Here is a 27,818-nt window from a genome sequence, read left to right as displayed (position 1 = left end):
ATGTACAGTTATGTTATTGTAGTTTAGACGCCCTCTGCTCTCCCCACAGTTCCCTTTCCCCCCTGTATTGCTGCCATCAGACAGCCTGGGCTGTCCAGGACAGGTACAAAGAAGCTGCACAGGTGTCCCTGGCATGGGGCAGGGGGGAATGGAAAAGCTTGGGGGTGCTCAGGGGGCAGCATGGCAACACCTGACCTCCAATCCAGTGACAAGAAAGCATCTCCACTGATAAATGGCAAAGAAGAGCTGACTGGCAGACCCAGCTGGGGCTGGCTGATGCAACCCCAGGGGTATTGGGTTGCAGGGATGGATGCTGAAAGACTGAGCATCCATCTTGAAGATGAACCAGCCATGTGGTGTGCACGAGAGGCAGTTCTCAGCACTGCAGCTTTTTCCTTATGTAGTCCTTTTGTTGTGTTTTTGTTAAGGTTTAATAAACCTTTTGAAATTTTCAAAGTGAGCAGTTGTGTCTCACTTGGGCAACCGTCCCAGTGACTCACAACCCTCACAGTAAGGAAATTCTTCCTAACCTATGTGTTTTTTGTGAAAAATGCATGTATTTTATGATTGGCTTTTTGCAAATATTAAAATGAATATTATATGTGTTGTGTTAGAAAGTTATGCTGTATTAAGTTTTTTAAGTACTGTGTTAAATATAGTTTTAGGTTATAAAAATTATTAAAATAGAAACTATGCTATGTAAGATGCTTTGTTTAAAAGAAAGGACTTGCAGCGAGATAGCAGCCACAGGACACCTAGATCTTTCAGAGAAAAAGAATTTATTGCCCTCTTACCGGAAGAAACGAACTTCTTCCCGCCTCGAAGGTGCTATTAGGATTAGAGGGAAGAAGTTGACACTGACCAGACAGAATCCTGTGTTTGAATAGAATTTATGCATCATGTATGAGATGTATGAATATGCAATGGGCTATTGTTTTTAAAGGTTAATCCTTTGTTAACGTGTGTCCCTTTTCAGGCTCTGTTGCCTAGAAAAAGGTACCCAGGCATCCATAACTCTTTGTTTTTATTGTCTCATATTGTCTTAATTCAATTTGTCCAAATTGTTATTACTCTAATTGTGTTACTATTTTTATAACCATTTTAAGACTATTAAACTTTTAAAATTTTAATAACAAGTGATTGGCGTTTTTCACGTTTTCATACTATCTCCAGTCACCTGGAGGAGTCCAAGGAAAGCCTGGATGTGGCACTCAGTGCCATGGTCTGGCAGGCACGGTGGTGCTGGGTTACAGGTCAGGCTGGATGATCCCAGAGGTCTCTTCCAACCAAACTGCTCTGTGATTCACACTGGCTACAGGCACTGCAGAGCAGCTCCAGCTCCGAGGGTGTTTGGGATGCTGTTTGCCAGGGGGGATTAGGGAGAGCGGCTGCCTGCTGGCAGACAAGCCTGAGTCACACAGCAGGCTGCATGTTTCGTAGGCAAAACATGTGGCTTCGTTAAACAGATGCAACCGCCGAGTGCCAACATATTAATTAACCACCACGTCCTTCCTTTCATGTCTCCCCGCTGCTGCTTTGGAAGCATTATGATAATTACCCGCAGCTTAGAGCCTCGGGGTTTGCAGAACAGCTATTCAGGCACGTGGTTCCCGCAGCAGGCACAGACTGTGAGGGCGGGTCCCGAGTCCCGGCCCAGCTCGGCACGGTTCGGTCCGGGCGGTCCCGGCCTAGGCCGCGTCTCCATGGCAACAGCGGGGCCCGGGCGGGTCTCAGGGCGCATGCGCAGCTCTCCCTGCTCGCTCTCCCTTTTCCCCCCATGGTATCCGGAGCAACGCGGGGACGCCGGCGGCGCGCGCATGCGCTCTGCGCCCCGTGTGCCGCCGTCCCGCGTGGGCGTCGCGGCGGAGCGGGGGGCCGGGCACGGGAACCGGAAGCGGAAGCGCGGCCGCGCGCGAGTGAAGCCGCTCCTCGCCCCGGCGGGACCGCCCGCGCTGCCTCGTGCCCGGCCCGGCCCCGCCCCGCGCTGCCCGCGCGCCTTCCCGCGCCGCGCCGAGCCCGGCCCCGCCCCGCCCCGCCCGGCAGCCGGGGAGGGGCTCCCGCCGCCCGCCCGCGCCGCCGCCCGCGCTCCCGGTGCTGCCGCCGGCCCCTCGCCGCTCAGCGCCCGCGTCCCCCCGCCCGGCGGCCGCGATGTCCGACAAGGAGTTCATGTGGGCTCTCAAAAACGGAGACTTGGACGAGGTGAAGGACTACGTGGCCAAGGTAGGAGGCGGCGGCGGCGCGGGCGGAGGAGGGAGGGAGGGAGGAGGGAGGGATGTGCGCGCAGCCCCCGGGATGGGCCCGGGGTGCGGGAGCCGCGGCCTGGGCGGTGCGGGCTGCGCTCCGTGCGGAGCCCAGCGCCCCCTCCCCCTCCGCGGGGCCTCTCGGCTCCTCGGCTTCCTCCTTGTCTCCTGCCCCCGCCGCCCCGTGTATGCCGCTGGAGTCATTCCGTGTCACTAGGGAAACTTAATGCATTGACAGGCAGGATCCCGGGCCCTGATCCTGTGTGGATTTGTGGCCTGCGTTTGGTTATCCTTCCCCTCGGTGCCTCAGGGCTCGTCCTTAATAGGGTGATGCTAAGCTGCCGGGTGTGCTGAGGCTTAATTCATTAACCTTCTGGGAAGTGTGCTGGTGGCTGGGCAGGGCGAGTGCTCGGGAACAGCAGACACCTGTGTGATGGCTGAACACTCCTCAGGTACACGGCAGGGTTGGAAAGCTGCATTCTGTCCTCATTCGCCTTCTCTTGTCACTGAGAAAAGCACACAAGGGCAACGTCCTGCTTCAGTGAATCCTTGCTGTTCAGGAAGATTGTCTGGGAGCTGTTACATCAGAGCAGAGGTGTACATCTAATTTACCTGTAATTATTTTGATCTCCAAACAAGTTAATGATTGTCTTTGGGAGCTTGACACATGCTGACACAACTTGCCGTGATGATTTAGGTTCCTTCTACTCCAGTTGTCAACTTGCAAACTCGTAGTGCTCCTGGCAGAAAGAAAAGTGTGCAAGTACTTCCAGCTGCTTTTGTACAAAGTCCAACAGCTTAGCCTGAATAGTCTTCTCTGACAGTTCCAGCTAAGCTTCTGGACTTTGCATCAAAGTGGCTGCGCACTCACATGCTCTGCCCATAAAGTTCTAGAGGAAATAACTGGGAACAATTATCCCACTTCAGCTGTTTGCCAAGGGTTGTGTACCTGTCTGTGTAATAAAAGTTGGGTAATACATTGGTATGTCTAGTATCTTCTCAGATTTGGGGATTTGCAGAGTGTGTCAGCAGCATATTTGGATTTTCCTCCTGCTTTTAAATGGTTTCCATGTCTAGAAAATTCACTGCACGCTAGTAATTATTGGTTCCTTGTGTGTCTTTTGCTGAGGCAAAAGCTTCAAGGCTGTGGCATTGTCTTGGTTCAGTTTCTATCTACAAGTTCACTGCAGTGCTAATTAGAAAGGTTTTTCTGTATTCCCACTCTTCCTGAGTGTCACTGCAACTCGTGTAGCAAATGGATTTATGTGATCACTCCTCATCTGCCTCAGTGCCCAGTCAAATACTTGGTTCCATCTGCTACTCAAAGAGGCTTGAACCAGCCTGGGTGCTGCTGTAGTGGAGAGGCTGAACTCTCTCATCTAACTGCACTAATGAGGCAGACATCCTTAAAAGAGAGATACTCACTGGAGTTACATGATTAGTGTACAAGGAGCCTGCAATCCTTGAGTACTCTTACACTGTAGAACTGCTCCTAATGTAGAAGTTGAATAAACTCTGGGTGTTTTCTGTTGGTTTGTGATCTAATCTTATTCATACTTTTCTCACACTTCCAAGTATGTGTTGTGTCTTCAGTTGTTAAACAACCTACAAGAAGTCAAATGTTTTCAGTCCTTTTTGTTTCCTTGACAAATTGGTGGACTAGTAAACTCTTAGCCTGGTTTCCTGTGGAAGCAAAGCTTATATAACCAAGTTTTGGCTGATCCTTATCCTTCCTAGTGGTTTGTAAATTTTTTTTCTGTCTGATTTTTTTGTAAGTTTCACAGAGGTGCAGGTAGGTCATTTTTGTTAAGGTAAATGAAATGGAGGGGGTGCCCTCAGGGAAGGCAAGAGTACAAGAATGAGTGTGGGTTTTACTGTATAACAGGAAATGCACGTTGAGGAGGGGCAAGAGAACTCTGTAAATCATCTGAATGTAGGAGAAGCCTCAGCTGGAACTTCACATTCTCACTTCTGAGATTAATGAAATATGTGAAGGCAAATCATGCTTTGGTAGTTGGAGTTCGCAGGAAAGTGTCTGTTCTGTGCTCTATGTTCTTTCTGACTTTCTTCATTATCGGTTACATGGCTTCTGCTCCCTGCTGCTTTCCTGCTCTAAGTATGATTTAATGTTCAGGAATTTTACTTATATAAACTTTGCAGTGGCATAAATTTCCTCTCCCTGTAATGGGGGAGGCAGTCATATATATCTTACAGTCTGCATCTTCATAAAATTCTTCCTTGTCTGTCTTCCTGAAACTTTTGGTTCCCAACTTCTCATTTGTTTTGTTTCTTGTTCTAGTCTTGTTTCCTCATTATTTGTTTAGAAACAATACAGCCTTTAACTATGATCTTGCAGTTTTGCCACCAATTACCACATTAAGGGTTTGACCTCTGATTTTGTTTCATGTTTGAATGGCAGGGCTTGAAATGCAAACTAGGTGACCCTTGGTGCTCTAAAAATAATAATATAAATGGATGTTATCAGTGGGAATGTAGGAATTGAACTCCCTTAATCAGACTGGACTTTTCTTCACTTGTGTGTAATGTAATAAGCTATGGAGTTTCTGTCTGTGGAGTCATAAGTATCTTTTTTTTTTTTCTTTTAATCTGAGGTTTGGCTAGTAAGTACCAAGAAGAATGTGAATGTTTCTGCTCCTTCAACAGTTCCTGGACAAAGAAAGGATACAGAAACAGAAGCAAGGGGTCTCCATTTGCATTACATATTTTTCTACATAGGGATTTTGCATTCTCCTGAAGGTATTTTCCTCAGGAATAAAGGTTTTTACAGAAAGAGTAGTTCTGAGGGGTGCCAATGAAACAGACAATGCCAAGTGATACTGCACTGTTGCTTAGCAAAAGAGATCTGTGTTGCCAGTCTGCATTTGAAAGATACTGGTGACTTCTATTTTATTAAAATATGAAAGATTATTTTTATAGTTTGAATAGCCATGTAAGACTTATTTCTGTTTTTGTAAGAGACATGATATTAGTGTCTACGTTTCTCAACTTAAAACAGTGTCAACTTTATGGTAAATGTAAATTTCTCCTGGAATAATGTATCTAGTTTGTTATGCTAGCAAGTACAGTGTCAGCTATTTTTATGATGACTAGATTAAAAAGTAGTTTTTTACTGTTTGCTTTCTTTGATGTCTCCCTTTTTAATATAGCCAGCATATGTTAGCTTCAGAGATGCCTACAGGAATCTAAAGGATTGAAGGAATTCTGCACTCTTCCCACGTACATCCACTCAAATTTTTAGAATTCCTCAAGAAGGCAGAAACTTCCATGGGAACAAGTGAATCAAATGTGCAGTTTAATGGGTGAGGAGGACCCACGCAGCTGAAAGAAATTTACCTCCCTCAAGGTAGGGAGTGGGTTAAAAAGTACTAGTTAGACAAAGAGCAAGTTGTATTAAGCCTACAGAATTTCTTAATATGAATAGTGTTTGCTCATTCTCATTTTCTTTAACCTTCCTACCCAGTGGAATTAGACAAACTGTGCATTTGCTTAGAAAGGACTTCTCTATCAGCCTGTGCACATAGCATTTCTAATCACCAGTAGATTTCTGAGGTGAAGTACAATTTCTTTTATTCACTAGGCATAAAGTTTTTAGCAAGATAAACTTAGATTTGTAGGAGAGGCTTCAAAATATTTGTTCTGAAGTAATTTCATCTCCCATAGTTTAACTGAGAATTCCCCACTTCCATGAGCTGATTTAATCCTTTGCATCGTTTCCTAAACCTACCACTGCTTACATTTAAGTTTGGCAAATCAACTAGCCTAATACCATAAGAAGACAGGACAGGCAACAAAGCTGGAAGCACCAGATTTTTACTGCTCAGAGGACTGGGAGGTTGAAGTTATGGTAGGATGTGAAATGGGTATTTCTAGAAAGTGGCCTCAGGCATTTCTGGTGTGGAGTCTTGTTTTTTTTAAATAACAAAACAAACAAAAGCAGATTCCTGGAGGACCTCCAATAACTCATCCAGACAACAGCGACCACCTGTGTGTTCCTGACAAAGCTGTGATGCTGCAATCTGCAGTTCTTTGGGATATAGTGAAGTTTGAGTATGTGTCTTGAGAAATGCATAAAACTTGACGACTGCTAAACTAACTATGGAGGCTAAAATAAAAAAGTGTGTAGAAGTAACTTTTTGAACAAGAAGCAGCAGTGAGGGATATGGTTAAGTGTTGTGAAAAAGAGAAGAAACTTAAATATATCTGCAAGAAGAGAGATTAACATGAAGTAATAAATAGCTTTTAATTCTTTGGGATAACCTCTGTTCTCTTCAATGTCCATTCCAATGACTATTACACCTTCAGTTACAGACTAAATGAAAGTGTGTGCTTAAATGGTTGCTGTGTATGAGAGGATTACTTGATTTACAGATATAATGGATACATTGAAATTCCCCTTATCTCATCATGCTGAAGTGCACATTGTTATTACGGCTGCATTGATACCTGAATTGCCTCTGGTCAGGTAACAGGTTTCCTGCTCTTGAGTGACAGCCTGGAAGCCTGTCTGGATTACAGTGCAGGGCAGCTCGACCTCACTGCCTTGTCCAGGAGCATATCCCTGATCTGGGAGCTGCTGCACTGAGCTTATTCCCTCTGGGGCCTCTTGGATATCTCTGTAACACTCCCCAGTGTTAGCACTTTTACTATGAGGATTTGTTTTTATTTGCAGATTCTAGGAGTTGTGTTATTTTCCACTTGATTACTGTTGAGTCTGCTGAAGTGTGATTGCTAAAGATAATTTTGTTTTACTGGGTAGTTCTAATTAAACTTGGCGTTCAATTTACATTTTGCACATTTTAACATGATGACCTAAATCCTTCTTTTATGGAACAAGATAATTGTTTGCTACTGTAACCTGCCATTAGCAGGTTCCATTTTCATGGTGGAGTTGCTCTTAACCAAAATCCCAGGAATGTACTAGAAAAACTTTCAGAAAAACACAGCACAGCTGCCACTTCTTAGTAGTGTGCACAATAAAATGAATGAGGTTGTTGAAAACCACCTCTTCAGGATGGCTAATTAATTTCCCCAGTCTGATCCAAGAGTGTCTGAGGACATGTGGCAAAGAATTATTCAAAGATATTAATAGTTTGTGCCTCAGTTCTTAAGTAGTTTATAGGATCAGCATGAAGTAACAAACTTGCCTGCAAACCTGGCATTGTGATGGAATGTGTGACTCACTGACTGAATGAACATCCCAGGATTCTCAAATCTCTCCCTTTTTTTTTGTGAAAGTATAGAATTGATTCTTCAGCCATTTCAATTTGAAATTTAAATAGAGCTCATTCCAGCTGTGATCATTTCAATGATCATGAATCTGGAACTGCAAAATGTAATGTTTTCTTTGGGATGTTGATATCAGGCTATGGTGATTTTATTCATTGAGTTTGTGTCTGTGCTCTGAAAATGTTGGTGGCTTTAACATATTGCTAAGTGATTCATAATTGACCTTTCCATGCTTAAAACCCAAGTTAAGTACTTACTTACTCGATTCTGTCTGGACTGTTCTTACTGTGCTGATTTGTCCTGTGCCTCATGGCGGTTTGCTGCAAAAAGTAGACTTATATTAAGACCAGATAATAAAACATTGAATTTAATCTTCTTTTCTTTTTGCTGATGTACTAATGTGTTCCACTCCCTAAATTGAAAGCAAATTTTGTCTCTGAAATATATCCTGTTTTGTCCAAGTTTGTGGTATACAGCATATGCATTCCTAAGTATGACAGTCGAAGTTGGGAATAGGTTATGAATAACAAGCAGAGAATTTAGTGGTGTGAGGAAAACACTTAATTCTAGTACTGCTCTTTTTTCTGCCCTCCTTTATTCTAACCACAGTTTTCCCTGTTGTACCAGTTTTATCTTTAATAAATCCTTGTTTTTCAAGCCTAGCTCAATTAGCTATTTTGACTTCAACAGAAGGCTTACAGGAGATGAGCTAAGCTTTCTAAAACTTCAGGAGAACAGTTCTGCAGTGGTGTGGATCTGTATCCATTTGGAATAATATGTGGAAAGTTGAGTTAGATGTGAAGATCATGCAGTGAATGTTGACTTGGGTACCGAGGCATTGGTGACTCATGCAGGCCACAGAAATAAAAAATCCTGAATGAGTGGATCTTGCAGCACTGTCAAAATGCATAAATAAGGATTCCTTTGGGTACTTCTCAACAGACCAAACAACTTCTGTGTGGTTTTTCTGAAGGACCATGGGCTCAGCTGGTAATATATCAGGATTTGAAGATCAAATATTCTACTGAAGTTCAAGGAGAACATTGTGGACCGAGGGTTCTCATGTCCAAGAATTGTTATGTCTGATTAAAGGTCAGAAGAGAAAATTGAGGAAAGATGCAGAAAACCAGGGGATGTGTATGATTGTATTGCTGAAGTGATGGGGATCCAGTTTTATGTGAAGCATCAGTTGAATTTAGCATGTTTTTTATGGTTTCTTGTTAATGTTTGTTTAAACTTCTGAATGTGTGTCCACACAAAAGTGTGAGCAAAGTTACTTCTTTCTACCTAATTTCCCCACTTCTCAAGTTGAAGTCTTGTGTTAAATTACCCCTAATTTTTAATTCCATAGTAAAATGAATGTTGAATTTCCCAGTACAGTTCTGTGGAAGGAAGCAGTTGTCATTTCCATAGACAGATCTATTGCTAGGGACAAAAGCACGAGCTGGAATTAATAAGTGCCAATAACTGACCAGTTGGTTATACAACAGTTGTTTTTCTTACAAGTTGCAGTTTCAGCAGTTTTCAACAATTAGATGTTCTTCTGCTTTAGCTCATTATGAGGAGGGGTAGGTACAAATCAGTACAGCTCATATTAAAGTGAATTTTAAACTTTTATTGGATGCTGGGTAGGAGACTGACTTTTTTGTAGTATACTGGTGTTAAAACCTATGTTGATCATGACCAGTGATGGCAAATTCTACAGTCACAGGCCACAGATGGGGAAGGAAATAATACTTTCATTTAAATGGTTAAGGAACTGCTATCTGTAGTGTTGCTATTTTGACTTTGAATGCAATCAGTATTAATAAATCCTATTGAACAAGCTTCAGTATTTGTCTTAATTCTCTGATTGAAATTTAATTGGGTGTGTTTTGTGGGTTTTTTTTTTTGTTTGGGTTGTGGTTTTTTTTCATCTTTTTAATAAAGACTAGGGTAGCAAATATTTTGTTTTCCCAAAAGCAACTGAAATTCTGATGAGGGAGAGTAGGAAGGGAAAGAAAAATATGGTCTTGAAAACTCATAATGCACATGAATATGGCTTTGAAGTCGCTTGAGGGAGTTGGGATTTGGTGCTTTTAGCACTTTGCCCATTTTTACATTCTTTATTAGTACTTCTTATGCAGTGTAATTCTGTAGCTCAGTTCAGATACATTGTTTGCCAAGGGCACTGCATTTCTTCAAAGAAAGACACAAAAATTCTTTCTTGCTGCACCAAGAATTAGAATATGGTCTGCAGTTTTGTCTTTGCTTACACACATTGCTGCCTTCCTCAGTGGTTACAGGCCTGAAGGGAAATGGTGAAATCCTTTTTACTTAGCCTTCAGCTATGCTTTGGAAATCAAAGAGAGTAATTGCATGCTGTGGCTAATGAGCTGAGCAGACCAAAACATCACTGGATAGGTGTTCTGGAGATTGCCCTGCCACACTTGCAGCCAAAGTTCAGAGAATGTTCTGACTCACTTTATACAACCAAATTGTGTGCTTAGAGTTTCTGATGAGCTCAGATCAAGTCTTGATAATTACTGTTGGATGACTGGTTCTTTCATTTCCCAAACTCTGGTCATTTATGAACTTGCTTTTGAACACACTGGTGACCTATAAATTAGTGATTAGCTTCAAGAAGGAAAGATGAGCTGTTAGGCCATTTGAGACAATAGATAGAGAGCTGTCCATAGAACAGTTACCATCAGCATCTCTCATTTAAACTGATTTGCTAATGACACTATGAAAGCAAATACCATAGGCAATAAATGTTTAAAAAGTATTTTTCTCTTTGTTCAAAAATGCTTCCAGTGCTTGATTCAGGTAATGCAATTGAAAGTGGAAGATTTCAAGTCCAATAAAAAAGAGGCCAGGAGAGTTCCTGTGAGGTGAGATCTGCATTTCTGTTTGTGCCCTGTATTAAGAAAAATCAAACTCACAAAAAACCCCACAGAATCCTTTGTACTCAAGTGAGGCATTTATGAGAATCTTCATTTCTTGGACTGCTGACTTCTCAATAACTTCAGTAATGCTGTTAACTGTTTCTTGGCTAAAGTCTTGGATATTTAGCATAGTTTAAAAAACTTGAGTTTTTCTCATGATAAAAACAGTAATTGTCTGTTATTTAAATTTATCTTGGGTATAATGACAGTAAATATAATTACTTTCAAAATAGGGTCCTCTAATCAGAGTATAACATGAGATACAGTTTCGTTCCATGTCTGTGACAAGTCAATAGACTGTAGTTACTAAAGCATTTTCAACAGTAATTCATGAAGAAAATAGCTTAACTTTTGTAAGTGGATTATTTCAAACTTAAAAGTACAATACCAATCTTTTAAATTTTAAGGAAAGTATTACAGTGAAGCTGAATATTCCAAGTGTGTATAACTGTTTTAGGAGCCATTCAGTAGTTGTTAATGCAAATGTTTAAGTATATACTGCGTAGAAAGCAGCATTTATTTTATGGATGTAAAAATAGCTTTTCTGATCTAGTTTTTTGCTTCTGTGCTTTGTTTTTGCATGACTCCAATCACCAACTGCTTCATTATGTCAACAAAACTCTGCATTAAGGCACAAAACTTCTAGAACTCATTAATGCTGCTTTTGATATTTTGTATCTTTTTATGCATTGCTGAATGAAGAAAATGGAAATTCACTGTGCACAGGAAAATAACGCTTGTTAATCTTATAGGAAAACCCTTTTAGAAGCTAAGCTTCATTGCTTTGGATTTGATAGAACACTTGATTTTGCCTTGGACATATCTTTTGTTCAGTTTCTGGAGAGCTAATTCCTGCTTATGGTGCTAAGCCCCAATTAAAGCACTTAAATTCAGGGCATTTTTAACCATAGCAATAATCTTTGGGAGATACACTCATCTTCCTGTTTATTCTCTCATCTCTTCCTGCTACAGTACAACCTGAGCTTTGAGAATTTATATTTATTATTGTTGCAGGGGTTTTTACTTATTGTGTCTTTAGATCATGCAGAGAATTCAAGATACCAAGCTGGCATCTATTGAAACTGAAACCCAGTAGCTGGCGCCGTGTGTTTGCCTCAAAGGAAAACATCCACTTCCTGTTCATTCCTTGGACAACATGTCCTGAGCAGCTTAATGCAGAACTTGATGTGGGGCTCTTCCAGAAACTGAAAGTGTTTTAATTGGCAGTTAACACTCAATGCAGAATGCATGGCAATGGCTGGGATCCTTTGCTCAGCTGCTTAATTTTTGGAGCAGTTTCTGACATGTTAAGCTTGAAAAAAAAATTCCTTTTTGCAGGAACGGGTGTTGTTTTGTAGATTTTTCTGTTTTCATCGTGTTATCTGCTGTCAGTTTGCTGATGGTTGAGTACTGAAACAGAATTAATGCTCTGATTCTGGTTTGTGTATGGTTGATGGTTCCTGTTTAGCAATTGTCTGGCACCCATGTGAGCTGGAATATCTTCTGCTTAGTGTACTCTTAGAATAGGTATCATGCAAATCACATAATCCAAAATACACTGGTAAAATATGAAGTCTAGCCAATCATTTTTGCAATAAAAAATCCAATCCCTTTAGGCCAGCTCAGTGTTGCCTATGAAAATGGACACTGCACCGTGTGCACTAGATGCAGTGCCTAACACTGAACATTATGTCAACTTAAGGTGTAAAGGCATTAGATTGATCTGCAGTTCTTTAGAATTAATGGTTAAAGGCTTTTATTTTTGTTTGTCCTCTCCATATCAGGGCTGACAGGTGAGTCCTGATGCTGTAACTAAAGCATTTGAACTTTAATTCTGAATTCTAACAATCTTTCTAAGCAGAGACAGTTTGGGAAGTGTCTAATCATTGGCTGCTTCAGTTCATCATCCAGAGGTTTTCATGCACTAACATTTATCAGTTAAAGGGTAATCTGAACAGAGAGCAATGATACCTTTCTCTGCAGCAGCTTATTCTGTCAGAACTATTTGCTGCCATTACTCTGAGCTGTTGCCTAGCTAAGAAACAAACTTATAAATGGAAGTTTTGGACCAAACTTATAAATGGAAATTCCTAGGAGCTAAGAGAAGCTGCACAACTGGGCCCTTCATTCCTGTTTCATCCCTTGTTAGTGCAAGTAGTGAGTGGATTGCATGATTTCTCACTCAAATCTTACACAGGTTAAGCATTTTTTTGGGGGGGGGCGGGGAACAACTGTTTTCAATAACAGTGTTTGGCACATCTTTGAAGCTGGGATTGTAGCATGAGCTTCTAGAAGCTGTAGCTAGGAAACAGTTGGTTCATTGCTGTTCTACAGAACAACTCATGTATCAGGTTTGTTTGTCTCCCAAAATGCTGATACAACTGAAGCACAGATGGCTCAGTAGTTCAGTTTATTTAGCAGTTGTTTCTGGAATTGTATTCGTTTGACTGAGACAAAGGACTTCAGATTGCATTTGATTATGGTGGATAAGCTAGATACTTGTTTACCACCAACAAAACCTGAAAAGTATGCTTGTTAAGCACCTTTTTGTTGGCTTAAGCCAGAATAATTGTAGCAGTGCTTTAAAAGCTTTTCAGAGTACTTTAGATATGATATCAAGACAGGCAAAATTCATCATCAGGTTCATAATTCATTTTCTTAACTTTCATAGACCAAGTATTGGTGTTATTATTAGCAATTAAGACTTCTCCTAAAGTAGAGAACTGCAAAGTAGATATCCATTTTTTACATGGACAGACATCTGTCTGCTCTGGTTGTACAACTTGCTACAACATGCCATCTGGAGACACACACTATCCTCAGAACAGAAACCCCTTTTTGATAAACTGATAAGGGTCTTTTAGGGGGAATGTTGTCCTGAAATTCTTTGAGTGACCTTTCTTTCATATTTTTTTAAACAGAAGCTCAGTTGGATATTGCAGGATAAACTAATAGTAAATACTAGAAATGAGTCCAGAAAAATAATGAAAATTTGATACTCATGTCTTCAGCCTCTTCCACAGGGATTTAACTTTCTGTATTCAAGTTCCCTTCTCAACATCTGTTAACTTGGATTTGGTTTTTGATCACTATCTCTACAGGATTTCTTGTGGATGTTTTTGCTATTTCTGTTTGTTTCAGTAAAATGTGATAAGGGGGAGGTGTTAAATCAGCTTGTCCCATATATTTCCCAAAGCATACAGGGTAGAAAGAAGACATCTGGGAGAAAATTCGTTTTTGCTTCAAGTTATAAAATTTAGAGGACGGGGAATAAAACACCCAGAGGAGTTGAAAAGATGTGATTAAATAATCAATAGGAAGGCTTTGCTAATGCAGTCACACTCAGCTGTTAAACAAAAACCAACAAACTTCTAGGTTTTCTGAAGTTCTCCAAGTGCAAAGTGGTTATCCCACACAACAAATCTAGGTCATTTGCTTCGTTTCAGTTGTCTGCAGATAAGTGTTGTCCACTCAGGCTGCAGTTGGAGAACTCTGGAATGGTTGGAATATGCTGAACCACTGAGCAGCAATAGCTGTTGTCTCTGTGCAGGCTGAGTGATTTTTTTTTGGGTGGACTGAAAGTAAGTAATTTTTGAAAATATAGGGGATCCACATGAAAATTTGGATGTGGCACAAAATTTTTGCAGTTGCAGTTGGGAACTGCCTACTTTCAGTTGCAGTGAGTTGATTTCCTTGGCTCTGGCAGGATCTTATTGCAAGTTTTTAACTGAAGAAATCAGCTTCAAAATCATAAAGAATTCACAGCTTACAACATTAATCTTATTACTTACCTTTCTGCTCTTTGGCTTAACCCAGACTTTGAGTTACTGGTTATTTCACCAGGTTCCACTCTTGCTCTTGGTTGGAATATTTAGTGATTATAAGTGAAACATGGTCATTTTTCTTGTGAGTCAGAAGATAAAGACAAGAAAACTTGAGACCAAATGAACTTGCTGGCATAAATGATAAAATACTCTTGCTTCTTCTTAGGCCTCATGCATTGTTTTAGAAGTTTTTTCAATAAAACAGGTTGAGTGGAAATGTGAAATTTATCTTTTGCATCTGCTCTGTCCAGTTCTTAGATCTGAAACCCTTGAGGCATCATATGGCAAGAGTTTTTTTCCATTTATAGGAAAAAAATGTACAGAAGTGTAAATGATACATTGCACTGACTTGTTTTGAGCTGGTCATTTGAGTTGTTCTTGCTCTTAGTTAAAACAGATGGGAATGTGGAATCAGCACACTGGACTAGTGTTATGATGAAATACACAAAAGCTTACATAAATTATTTCCTTGTCTAAAGTATTGGACTGGTGGTTCACTTACCTTCAGATTTGTATTAAGGCAGATGATGTGAGGGTCTGTCTGCTGTATCAGTGTAAAGCTGTTTCAGTTCCTGTCACAGATGCAGAAATTTAACCTCTCTACCCAGCAAAAACTGCTTCAGGCTGGTGCTCATTTCAGTTACCATAACAAAGTATTTAAAAGAAATTTTATAACCAGCTTGGAAGAAGAAATTAATTTATTTTGTCTGCTAGTCAAAGGTGTTTAGAGTAATGTTAATTTTACACTTGAAAACAATAATTTTTTAGATACACCATGAAATGGATTCAGTAATTCATACCTAAAGTAATTTCCTATTGGTAATCTCCAGGGACTGGAGTGTGAAAGTGCTAGCATGGATTTTGGTTGGCTAAATCAGTTTGGCTTGGCAAGAATGAAAGCTACTTCATCAAAGTCAGTGCTGCTTTTTAGACTCTGAGGCTGTTCTGGATTGATGGAATGTTCTGGGGTCACTGAAGTGAAGGCCTAAAGGGCAGACCAGGTGACTCTTTTTGTGTAGCAAGCTGCTATTCTATAATGCTGTCAGATTACTTCAGCATATTTTACAAAAATGCATCTCTTGGGTGTGTAGGTGTATTTCATTCCAGTTTGCAGTTAGGGTTGGCAGTGTGTGAATTGGTGCTTTAGGTGAGAACAAGGTTTGCAGAACGGAATCTGTACAGAATCATTCCAGAGGCAAACTGAGGAGCAGGAAAACACTCTTGTTCAGGTCATATGGGAAATCTAGTACTTCTGCACATAAGCCCAAGGATTGTTTCAATAAAATACCAATAAGTGAGAAAATTGGGGTAGTAGCAGTTGAGTCTTCATTGGTAAAACTCAGTCTGCTGAGTTGACTTTTTGTGTTTGAGCTCATAATCAGTTTTAGTTTATCTCAGATCTTTAAAGTTAATTGAAAACAGACTATTTGAGGTTCCAGTTCTGTGCTTGATCAACTGATTTGTGGAAGAAGAATTCAGAGGAGGAAAGATACATTAAGTTCTGTTTCCATGATGAAAGGTCAGATTACTCTTTTCTGTGTTATTTCATAGAATCATAGAATGGTTGGTTTGGAAAGAACTTAAAACACCATCTAGCTCCAGCCTCCCTGACATAGACACAGACACCTTCCACTAGACCAGGCTGCTCAGAGCTCCATCCTCCCTGGCCCTGGAAACTTCCAGGGATGGGGCATCCACAGCCACCTGTTCCAGTGCCTCACCACCCCCTCAGTAAAGAATTTCCTCCTAATATCTCATCTAAATGTTTCCCAGAGCTGAACACAGACTCCAGGTGAGTGAAGAGGGGCAGAATTGCCCTGCTGGCCCCATGGCTTTGGGGTCCAGGGTGCATTTGGCTCTCGGGGATGTGTCAAAGCTTCTCATCCACCAACCACCCCCCAGTCCTTTTCCCCAGAGCAGCTCTCCATCCATTCTCTGCCCAGACTGTACCTGTGCTTAGCTCTACTTGTGCTGTTGGAATACAAATAAGATGGCATGCAGCCTCTCTAAAGAGAAGAATATCCTGTAGGGGCCTTGCTTTAGAACTTGGAGCTCTCTTACATGAGAGCAGGAGAAATGCTGAGTGTTTTTCAATACTGCAGCTTGCATCTCGTGTCACATACTTTGAGGAATTTATAACAAATACTCTTGAGTTACTGAGAAGGGGAAAGCAAAATGATCCACTGGAAGGAATCTAGAAACATTGTACAAATATGCAGAGATGGAGGAGGTATGACAGCTGAAGTGCAATTGAAATTAGTTTGGAATCTGGAAGGCACAGGAAGATCTGTACCAACTGTTTTATGAAGTATAGGACCTACTGAAAAAATTATAAAAGCTTTCTTACCTCTAGTTTTATTGATAGGTGAAGGATGCACAAGTTGATGTTATTAGAATTGTGGTACTTGGGTTTTTTGGGTTTTGTTGTTTGTTTTTGGTTTTTTTTTCCTTTGGGGAAGATTTTATAATTATCTTTAAGTGAAAAGGGCAGGATATAGAGAAGTTTGCTTAGCTGTGCACAGTGAAAGAGACAAAAGTTCCAGTTCAAATACAAGAAATTCTGATTAGGTGTAAGAGAAAAAATACTCCCTGTGAGGATGATCAAAATGAAAGGGCTTGTGCCTGGAGAACTTTTGGAATCCTCAGTCCTTGGAGGTCTGTGGAACTCAGCTGAGCAGCCTGATCTGATTGGACCTACATAAGAGCAAATGTTAGACTGCATAACTTCCAAAGTTCCCTTTCAGCCTTAAATAGTCTGTAATGGCATGAGTCACTAGACTGACAAGCTTGTAGAATTAAACTCTCCTTATATTTTTAGATTATTAGTCAGATTTCAGAAGTGTGGTATTTAAGTTTTCCCTCATTTCCACCAGTGTTTATGACCCATGGATTAGATATATAAAAAACATCATGTTGTTTTTGCTGTTTGAGTATGGACTGAAGTTTGTGCTTGGCTTCCAATATTTCTGAGCTCAGTGTTATTTTAGAAATTGTAGAATGATTGACCCGTGTGTAGAAAATGGGTGGTTTTTTCAGTTGTTTCTATGATATTGATTTTAGGGATTCTCAGTCAAGGTGTTTACATTTTCCTTACTAGAGATGTAACTTTTGGTTAGATGAACCCCAGAGCTGCCATGTGGCAGCAGTAAACACTTGAAGACTCCATGAACATACAACTGAAACAAACACAGGTTAAACAGTAAAGTACTTTGGCTTATGTACTTAAAACACAATCATTTTGAGAATTTAAATAGAATGGCAAAAATAACTTAATGTATTTTCATTTTCAGAGTGTTTACCTGGTGTTTCTGGATTTTTGTGGAATGGGGGAGTGGGCTTGTGGCTTTCTTTAAAAGTCTTTCCAGTGATGAATGAATCTGGAGAAAGTTATAGTAGAGAATGATGGAAGGGGTGTGAGCATGCTCAAGCTCTGAGAACATGAAATAGAGTGTTTGGGGAAGATTAAGTCATAATCAGTTCATCCACATACCCACTGTGGAAGTGCAAGATGGTTTTCTAAACTGTTTGAGTATATGGCTAATAATTTTTTTCTACAGGTGTGATTTATCCAAGCTTGCTCTTCCTTCAGAAGACTAAGGAATAGATTGTTCTTAAGTGATTTCAGAGCTCAGTTATGTATGTTCCACTGCAAAATACAGCCAGCATAAACAAAGCCTGTGGAGAAAATAGTAAATATGAAGTTTTTGGTATTAGTATTTTCAATGTGCAGCAAAATAGTCAAAATATCTCATGCATAGGACTTAAACTTTTCTTTATAGAAAGAGGATTTTTTTACTCTTCCTCTTTCCCACTGAGACAGCAAAGTTGTTGCTATGCTTAAAACGTCAGAGTTATCTAATACACTGTAAGGGTGGCCATCCCTTGTGTGCAAAGAGATGGAAGTAATGCAGCAGACTGTACAGTGAGTTATTTTCTTTCCTACTATAATGAAGACAGGAATTACACAGTAGCTCCTGCAAGAGGCTCCCCTGCCCTCTAAGGACACCAGACTGCATTTAGTCTGATTTCCTTCATTAAAACTGAAATGGAAGGAATGCATGAAAAGGGGAGATGCAGTTATTTTTGCATGATAAGCACAGATGGGGATGTGGAGTTGTTTCTAAATCTGAAAGAGCATTTTAATGCCATAAGTATTACAGGCACTGCTCTACTAATACAGTTAACCTATGCAATAGGATTTAATGAGGCCACAATTGTCAGTTTCTATTCCTGTGGTAGGACTGCAGTGCAAATCCCAGCTACTAATTGCTGTTGTGTTCAGATGCCAAGTCATGGAACAGATGAAGGAAATGATCAAATAAATTCTCACACTGATTAGTCCCCTCACTGAATTCATCATTCAGCCACTAATTCTGGTGCAGGGGTGGGAAGGGTCAAACTTTGGCTGGAAGTAGCAAGGCTGTTGCTGCCACACAGGAGAAAAGCTGGTGCTAAAGGGAAGGGTGAGCTGTGGCATTTGTAGCCTGGCAGTAATGTTCTAGAACAACACTTCTGACAAACCACAGTGCTCCCGTGAACACCTGGCTCAGGTTTGGTTTCAGTTCCTGTGCCACTGCAAAATAAGCCTGTGCTTGAAGCACCTGGAGTGTGCTATAGGGTTAGGTTTAACCTAGATTAGGTTAATGGTGAAATTTAACCTAGATTAGGTTAAACTTTAGTTTAGCTCATTTGATGCTTCTGAAACTGGCAGGAGCTGGGAAAAGAGGGAGTTTGCAGATAAAGGGAGACCAAAGCAGGCATTGAATACAGCCTTGTGTAATAAAGGCTGCAGAAAGGCAGGGGCAGTTGAAGGATGGAGTCAGTTAGGTGTGGTTATTTAATCTCCCTGGAAAATAATGAGCTTCAGAACATGTACTTTATGACTAAACTTGTTCATTTGCATGGAGCTGATGTCATAATGTGCATTAGGGACAGAGTCAGCAAACTCTGGTTCATTCTTTTAACAAGGGCTGCAAAAGAAAAATTAAATTTGGCACAACTTATTCAGGGCAGCTTGACTGTCAGGATCTCCTCTCTGAGCTCAGAAAGAAAGAGGGGAGCATAAAAATGGGATTTGGGGGTGGGTACCCAAGAAAAACACAGACACGTCCCCAGGGTGTGCAGGGATGGAACTTAAAAAGCCAAAGCCTTGACTAGAGGTAAAGAAAAGGACATGAGATGTAACAAGAGATTTAGTGTAGGTATATTGGCAAGAGAAGGTAAAGCAAGGAAAATGTGTGAGAGAGAGGGTAATGAAAGAATTAAGTTCAAGAATAACTATTTTTTGACAGTAGTCACTTAAGAAATTAGTTAGAACAGATGTTTTTATGGATTAAATTGCTCCATTACAGAAAGTGGGTGATAGTTGCATTCATAGGGTGTGCTGTAATGATTCCTACTCTTAGTTACTTAAAAAGCAAAGTTCTTAAAAGTATTTGGAAGTGAGTTTCCAGTTTTTATTTTCTTGTCCTGCAGTGAAAAATTGAAAGGCATGTTTCAACTGACATTGATACCTTAAGATCTCCTAATTTAAAGTTCTTCTGTTAGCCATTTTAAGTGACTTTTTGAAATAGGGTATAAAAGTCTTCTGTGCCATCTTGCTTAGTAATTCGAGGCTTTTCTTTTCTCATAATCAGATTTTAATAGAGGGGATTAAATCAGATACCTGGGAACTGATGTTTCATGGGTGTAACGTGTTTTTAGTGCTAATACATAGCTGGTGCCCTGGGTCTTTGACCTGAAAAGAAAAATGTGACTAATGTGGTTTATGGCAGACTTAGCCTTAAATGGCTGACTGAGTAAGTTCAGTGCATTCTGGAAGGTCATTATAGAGGTGATCATGTCTTCTCTTTTGCCTGGGCAAATTACTTTCTGAAGCTGTACAGAAATATTCGCACCATTGTTAGTGAATGTGTGGGTCTACACTAGAAAGTGAAAATAATCTTCTTTCAGGAGAAGCCTGACCTTTGACTGGAGCTACGTTTTATTTTGAGGGTGATATGATTCCTTGATCCTGGCTGAATTTTATCTCCTCCAAATACACAGGTTAGCCTCCTTGCTGCTCTGTTAGACTCTAGAAAATGGCAGAAGTCCCATAAAACTTCCTTGAAGAATCATTCTGTCACTTTTGGTCTTGTGCACAGCAGATTTTACTCCTGTGGGCGTAAAGGAAAAATTAAGGTCCATTTTGTCAGTTGCTGTGGATTCTGACCATGCGCCTCTGTAGGAGATGGTGATTTTTGGTATAAACCCTTCAGCAGCTTCATTTCAGCCCACCAATATGTTGGTTACTTTGCTGTCTCACAGTTCTGTATTGAGAATCATCACCTCATAAGATTGCTGTTCATAACATTCTTTATGGCATGTTTGGCCAGTATTATTCAAAACCACACTAAATTTGGAAAACTTGATGCAGAGATAATATTTTATATTTTTCTTTGAACCTTTATTTGTGTGCTGTTTCCTGCACCAACCTCTGACAGGGCCTGAGAGACCACTTCATCTTATTGTGTTGGTATAATCAGCCACACCTTCACCAGAGCTGTCTCTTTTATGAGGCAGGGGCTCAAGTCTTTATCTTATGCCTAAAGATTTAATTCCAACCCCCCTGCATGGCAGGGCACCTTCCACAAGACCAGGTTGCTCAAAGCCCCATCCAGCCTGGCCCTGAGCAGGTGGATTGGGACTTGATGCTTAAGTCAGCTTCAGTGTGTACTCCTGTACTGTGTAATGTGCCATTATAAAATATACCCAAAAATGGAAATTAAAGATGAACTAAAGGTGAAATAAATGCTATTTTTACATTTTATTTAAAAGTACAATATGTAGTTTATTTTCACACCCCGATGGATTGTCTTGCACACTTCTCTGGGTTTTCACACCTCACTTTGGAAAACACTGCTTGTCCTACAGAGAGATGCCTTAGGCAATATAAATAGGAGACCTAAAGACCTGAGAAAAATTACCTGTGAAGAGTCCTGCAAGTTTTTTTTTAATGTATATGTGTTGGTGACTGCATTTGAAACAAGTGGTTTTGCCAGAGTTTGATCCCTGCATGTTAAATGCATTGGTTTATCTTCCCTTCCTAATTCTGTATTTCTTGGACTGGGAGTAGGAAGGGCCAGTTAATGCTTCATGACATTCTGTGGTTTGTTTTACAGTGGCTTTTCAAACCCATGAAACAACTGGATGTTTGACTTGGTTTATTGCAGAATATAGGAGTTCCTGGTTTCTTTTAATTTTTGTAACTTAGTTGATGTCTGTGTTCTGTTAATTCAGACTAAAATGTTCTGATGTTTAACTTGGAATATTAATGATACATGTTCTCAGTGCCAATATTCAACACCATGTAATCTGTGTTTGAGACATTTTTATTTGCAAACGTTTTGCTAGGTACTCCCCTATAAACAAGTTTTCATCATCTTTATGGGTATCTTAAGAAACTAGGAGTTTGGATAATTTTTTTTTCCTCTGAAAGTTCATCATCCAGCAGGAATTTATTCCACAGCCAGCTTAGGGAGAGAACAGAAGAACTTGGTTTTATTTTTTAAAAACAAAAGAAAAATTACTATCATATAAGCCAGTGAGCCAAATAACATTTATAAGCTTAAGAAAGTGAGAGCTTTGCTGGACTGTCCTAATCTTGAGAAGTGATGACTCTAACTGTCCTTTGGACTGTGAACTTTATGGCTTGACTATGTGCTGTCCCAGGAGTTAGCTTGCCTGCCCTTCTCCCAGGCTCCTTCACTTGGCATTTGTCAGGCTTTACAAAGGTTTTTGGAGATTTCTTTTGGTTTGGGTTGGTTGTTGTGTAGCTTTCATGTGGTTGGCTTCTGAAACCTGTGCACCCAATCCCTAATGTATCAGCAAACATGATGGGTTATGTAAATGCCAGTTGTTTTAAAATTATGGGAAGAGTCCATGTGCAAATAAAAGTATGGGTAGAGTTTAATGTTCAACATAAGTATATTGCTTCTTTATGTGCTTTCCCAGACTATTTATGTGCTCTTAGCCTACTTTGATCTGGGTTTTTTTTTTTTTTTTAATTGGAACTTAATTGTCAATGAAATTCAGCAAATGAGAAACTACATCACAATACTATCTGCTACAAGGGTATATGATGAATAATTGAATATTCTATTGAGAAGAGAGGAGAATAACGAGGTCATCTTGTTATTTGACTAGTAGTGTAAAACTCTGATTATACAGAACATCAAAAGCAGAATAAGATTTCCTTCTGGCAATCTTCCCTTCCATTCTTAGAAGGGAAATAATGTCTAGAAGATGTATGTCAATCCCTCTATTCTGTGCACTTTCCAAAACTTTGGGACAGGAGTGGAGGAACTGCAGGGACTCTATAGAGAAGTATGAATTAGTGCTTCTTCTGATAATCTTTCTGTGGAGATACAGGGCTTGAGGTATGATGCAAAATTCAGCCACTTCCTAAAACACTAAGATTCCCTGCACATAAGAACAAGAAGTCACTTACCACACAGCTTGTCTCTAGCTGGTTTCCAGTAACTTCTTGTCACTAAGGAAGGGCAGTAAATCAGTTTATCCTTAGTTGCACAACCCAAGGTGAGGAAACAAAGCTGATTAGGTACTCAGTAAATTAAATTTTGTTTACGCCTTAAGAGATGTCTCAATCCACTCGTATGAGAGGCATTAGAGTACAACTTCCTGTGGCCTGATCTGCTTGACTCTTCAGACTTGTTTGTATCATGTAGAATTGGCAAGTGCTATTTATAAAACAGGGTGGACAGTTTCATAATTGGGTTTTAAATTATGAATGGCCTGGACTCACTTGCTGGTAGTTATGATGCTGACTTACTTCTATGCAGCTGGTTTGTCATTATGCAAAGCTCCAGTATTCATAGAAGCAGATAAAGGAACTTAGGCAGATAATTATGATCCTAGTTGTGGGGCAAGAGAAGCAAAATGAGCCAAGAGGAGCATTATGTACAAGCTCTAATGATTTTTTTTTAATTGGTTTGGTTTTTTAAATAGAGTTACCTAGTGCACTTGTACCTTGTGTACAGGGACACCTGAGATGCAGTACAGAACAAGGGATCAGTCTTGTCTTATAGTCGTAAGTGCAGATGTGAGGGAATAGAAATTGAACTACTTAATTTTCATTTTTCTTGGGCAGTGAGTGGAATATTTGGGTGGAACATTCTTCAGCATGTTTAAAGGTGTTGGATTTCTGTCAAGCTCTTCCTCTTGTGTTAACTCTAAAATTTTGCTGATGAGGTTATGTTTTTTTTAAAGGGTGAAGATGTCAACCGGACACTCGAAGGTGGGAGGAAGCCTCTTCACTATGCAGCAGACTGTGGCCAGCTTGAGATTCTGGAATTTTTGCTCTTGAAAGGAGCTGACATTAATGTATGTATTATTGTATTTGCAAATGGGTCCTAAAGTCTTCCCCACCACACCAAAGAGATTGGTGTAAGTGCCTAAATGGTCACTGAATGATCTAAATCAAACTAAACAATTAGATGCATTTCAAAATATTTGAGAGGTGGGATTCTAGAGGTTAGAAGTTCACAATTATGCTTATTAAATGTTTTAATTCTCTTTGGATACACTGAAAAAAAGTGTGTCTCTTTTTTGGAGGCATTCTTTCTTGTTTAAGACATTTTGCTGTAGCTTGACATGCATGGCTTCTTGTTTTGAAAAGATTTGACTAAGCTATATCAGCCCTCCAGAAGTTAAGTTCCTAAATACTTTAACCATACACCCCAAATGTTGACAAGCCTTAGAATGCTTGTCCAAAAGTTAACATGTACGACATCTTAGCTTTAGTTCATAACAAAAATGCCAGGATTTTGCTCCTGGATGTCTGGGAAGATTATCTCTTCCTTAGGAATTTTCCTAGCTGGGGAAGAGTTAAAAATAGCATTTCAGTTGCTCCATTTCTTACTCTTTTCAGGACTGTAGTTTAAAGAGAAGACAGCCAAAAGAATATTCCAGCCAAAACTGTTTTGTGAAGTGATGCTGCCTCTGAAATGGGAAAACTAGGAGTAGTGTTTTTAAATTGGGGAAAATTTGTCAGCTAAACTGCACAATTGGCCTAAAATTATGGATAAGCTTTGGGATACCTTGAAGTCTTGTGGAAGACATATCTTGCTATTACCTCTTTTTTAAATTATAACTTTCCTGTATTAAAAAAGAGGTAAAAAATCCCATGGAATGCATTTCTGGCTAATATTCTTAAATTTTTACTTCCTTACTGTTTTTTACTTCCTTGCTGATTAAAGAAAATTAAAAAGTTCTGTGAAACATTATAATGCTGTATGAAATTGTCCTTCAAGTAACTGTATCTCAATTTGCAGGCTCCAGACAAACACAATATCACACCACTCCTATCAGCAGTCTATGAGGGCCATGTTTCCTGTGTGAAATTGCTTCTGTCAAAGGTGAGATAGGAATGTTTTGAACAAGTTATCCATTAGCAAAGCATATTGCTGGGATTTTTTTTTTGCATTAAGATTATGATGCTCCAGATGATATATTCAGAGCATCAAACAGATGCTAAAACAGGGAGGGTACTCTGATCATGGTGAAAGATAATTGAAAGTTGAAGGATTTCTGTTGTGTAGCAAAAGTAACAGTTACCATAAGAGTATTGTGGGCTCCAGCTAAAGAGCAGAGCTGCAAATCAGTAAGGGGAAAAAAAATGCATTCCTTCAGTGGATTTGGCTTTGGCAGCTGTTTAAGTGCTTCATGTGATGCAGTCTCTGCTGTGAAGTTGCTCAGAGGTGTGGTTTCCCTCGACTCTTGCCAGATGACTGAGAACCCATCTGGGTTGGCAGAGGGAGGGGAAATAAAAGTAGTGAGCCAAGCTTTCTCTGTCCTACAGCTTGTAAATTTTGTCCTGAGGAGAATAAGCTTAATCTGTCCCTGTTTGCACTTCGATTTGTATTACAAAAGTGATCAATTTTACAAAGCCAGTAGTTAATTCAAGCAATCTTTTTTCTCCATTCACATACACTCCTTCTTGATTACACTTAAATCATTTGGCCAAAGGAATTCTTTCCTTGTAATACTTTCATGTGCCACTTCCAGGGTAAAGTTTTCCTTAACTGCCTTAATGCTGCATGAATTTCACTTAACTTTGATCTTGTCTGATATTACTTATGCTTTTTTGTAAACAAATGCAGTGACTCTTAATTTACAATTCAAATGGTGTGTCCAACTTGCTTAAATTTATTCTGAGGATTGATCCTTCATTTAGGACCATCAAAAAATAAGGTATTCTTTATCCCATGTTGATTTATTTCCATTTCTGGTTTGGAGGGTTTTCCAGCCTAGATTACTTCAAATAATAAATTACATTCAGATTTCTTCATGCAGAGTTAAATGTTGATTGCTCCCATTTACATGGGCTAGCTGATAAAATATTTATAAACAGGAAGTTGGCTTATCAGCTCTGTCTGTTTGAGGCAGGGCTTATGTGTAGAAATTGTTCTGTCTCTTAGCACAGTTATTTAATGAACCTTGTTTAAACATTAGTTTAATCATGCCTTGTTTGTACCATAGTCATATGTTCTTTGGTAGCAGATACCTGGGAATCAGGAGTCAGCCCTTACTGAAAGATCTGAAAATTCCTGACTGTTTAATGTTCTTCCCAGTTACTCAGCCAAATTCTCCATTGCTTTGTGTGGTGAATGGACTGTGGAGGTGTTGGAAACCTTTTACCTGAGACTCTCAAGCTATTGAGAGGGAGGAGGAGTATTTCAAGAAATATTTCAGATATTGATCCATGTTTTTCTTTTATAATTTGGTGTTTGATTTGTAATGTAAAAAGTTTTGATTTTTTTAGTGTCAGAGAAGCCAATATGTTAAAATAGACAATTAACAGTTTTGAAAGCTTAGAGAATGAGGGCTATTGCATAGGATGCGACAAACTTCATCCATTTGTTCAACTTCCAAAATAGTTCTGCTTTTGTTTTACAAGAAATATCCTGTTAAGCTGGGCAGTTTAGCCCCTTTTTTCTTCTCTGACAGTGGCAAAAGGAAGAACTGTGAGTATGACCACATCTGCTCACTCATTTCCCTCATTCATGGTTGCTGTACTGGGGATTTCAGAGGTGCATCCATCTGTCCCCTGTTCAGAAGTGTTGGCAGATCTGTTGGCCATGACTTCATCCATGTACTTGTTGAACAAGAAGACATCTGCCTCTGTTGTATCATCTGGCAACTCTTTTTAGCAGGTTGCTGCTTGCTGTGTAAACCAATCTTCTCCCAGCTTCGTTTAGTGCCCCCAGTTCTGGTTTCACAGTTTGGTGGGAGCTCAGCTCTCATCATGGCTTCTGTCCTTGTTGCTTTGGGTTTTTTCCAGAGCTGCAGCTGGAGCCAAGTAGCTCATGTGTGGCTCTCAGAGCCTGTTTAACATTTGTGCGTTGCCTGCTGACTTAAGTGGGCAAACATCCTTGTTTGTTATTACCCTGCCCAGGAGAGAGGGTTTATATTTATTTGTGTATGTGTATTTTTGGAGTAGAACATAACACAAATATTAGGAACTTTTTACTTTGGGGAAGTGGAGAATACTATGAAATCATTGTACTTCCATGAGTTTTTTAATAAAGTTGCTTCCAGGCAGTGTTGTACTTCTACAAATTAAAGCCCTCTTGACCTGACCTTTATTGTTTCCTTCTCTTTTTATTGAATGTAGGCAGGAGTCTTTCTGTCTAGCTAATGGCCAATTTTCTAAATTTATTAGTACTGAGTTTAATAAACGGTGTCCTCCTTAGGTAGTCATGACCCTCTTATCCTACATTCAATAAAGCTGTTTTAGAAACACAGGTCTTGAATGTCAATAATTCTTCTGAAGTATTTTTCTGAGGGGGGACAGCAGTCCTATGTTAAGATTAAAACCTCTCTTTATTCTTCAAAGTTACCCCAGTTAACTGTTATCTTTGGTACCCTAAGTGCTGGTACATTGGTGGAGAGTTTTATGAATTAAAGTTCTTTAAATTCTGTCAGGTCAAATATTGGATAGTTCCATTTTGCTTCAAATCAGGATTTTCCATCAATGAACAGCTTTGAAGCCTTCTTGATTTCCACATAGATTTTAATCTGAGTGCTGTCTAAACAGTAGAAATAATCAACACCTGCAGAAGAAGCTATTTGTACTCTTATTTGCCTTTCTTTTCCCTGGACAACTAAGATTACAAATGTTGAATACCTGCTAAATCTCTTGGGGTTCTCTTAGGGGAAAAATAAATGTTTTACAAGCCGTGTTCCCATGGTTTCAGCCCAAGTGTGTCTTTGCAGTAACCAAACTGTCATTTGTTGGGAACAGGCTAATTCAGCTCATGTTCATATGCCAAAGAACTGCAACATCCTTGTACTGTTTGGGCCAAGGATGTTACACAGTGATAGGAGAGACAAAATACTAAAAATTGCTCCTGTCACTGGAGTGAGCTCAATGCATCTCTTGCACTGAGAGTCTCTAAGGGCCACAAGGAAGATGAGCAACTCCAAGAGGATCAGTTTGGCCAGTGGACCACAAGACTGGCAGTGCTGCCATAAAAACCACTGCAAAACCATCTTTTTCAAATGGCAGGTTGAGTACATTC

General features: G+C 39.9%; 1 protein-coding gene across 1 annotated transcript in view; it reads left to right on the top strand.

The window, feature by feature from the left end:
• Nucleotides 1-2,080: 2,080 nt before the first annotated feature.
• The window catches only part of MTPN (myotrophin), a 30,324-nt gene continuing 4,586 nt past the window's right edge, over nt 2,081-27,818 (top strand). The window contains exons 1-3 of the mRNA XM_058022946.1: nt 2,081-2,220; nt 23,506-23,619; nt 24,570-24,653. Coding sequence (XP_057878929.1) covers nt 2,149-2,220; nt 23,506-23,619; nt 24,570-24,653 — 270 coding nt within the window. The 5' untranslated portion in view covers nt 2,081-2,148. The remainder of the gene's footprint in view (nt 2,221-23,505; nt 23,620-24,569; nt 24,654-27,818) is intronic.

Source organism: Melospiza georgiana, chromosome 4, assembly GCF_028018845.1.
Source record: "Melospiza georgiana isolate bMelGeo1 chromosome 4, bMelGeo1.pri, whole genome shotgun sequence".
NCBI classification, from domain to species: Eukaryota; Metazoa; Chordata; class Aves; order Passeriformes; family Passerellidae; genus Melospiza; species Melospiza georgiana.
The sequence above is the reverse complement of the archived record's forward strand: the minus strand, read 5'-3'. Positions and strand labels throughout refer to the sequence as shown.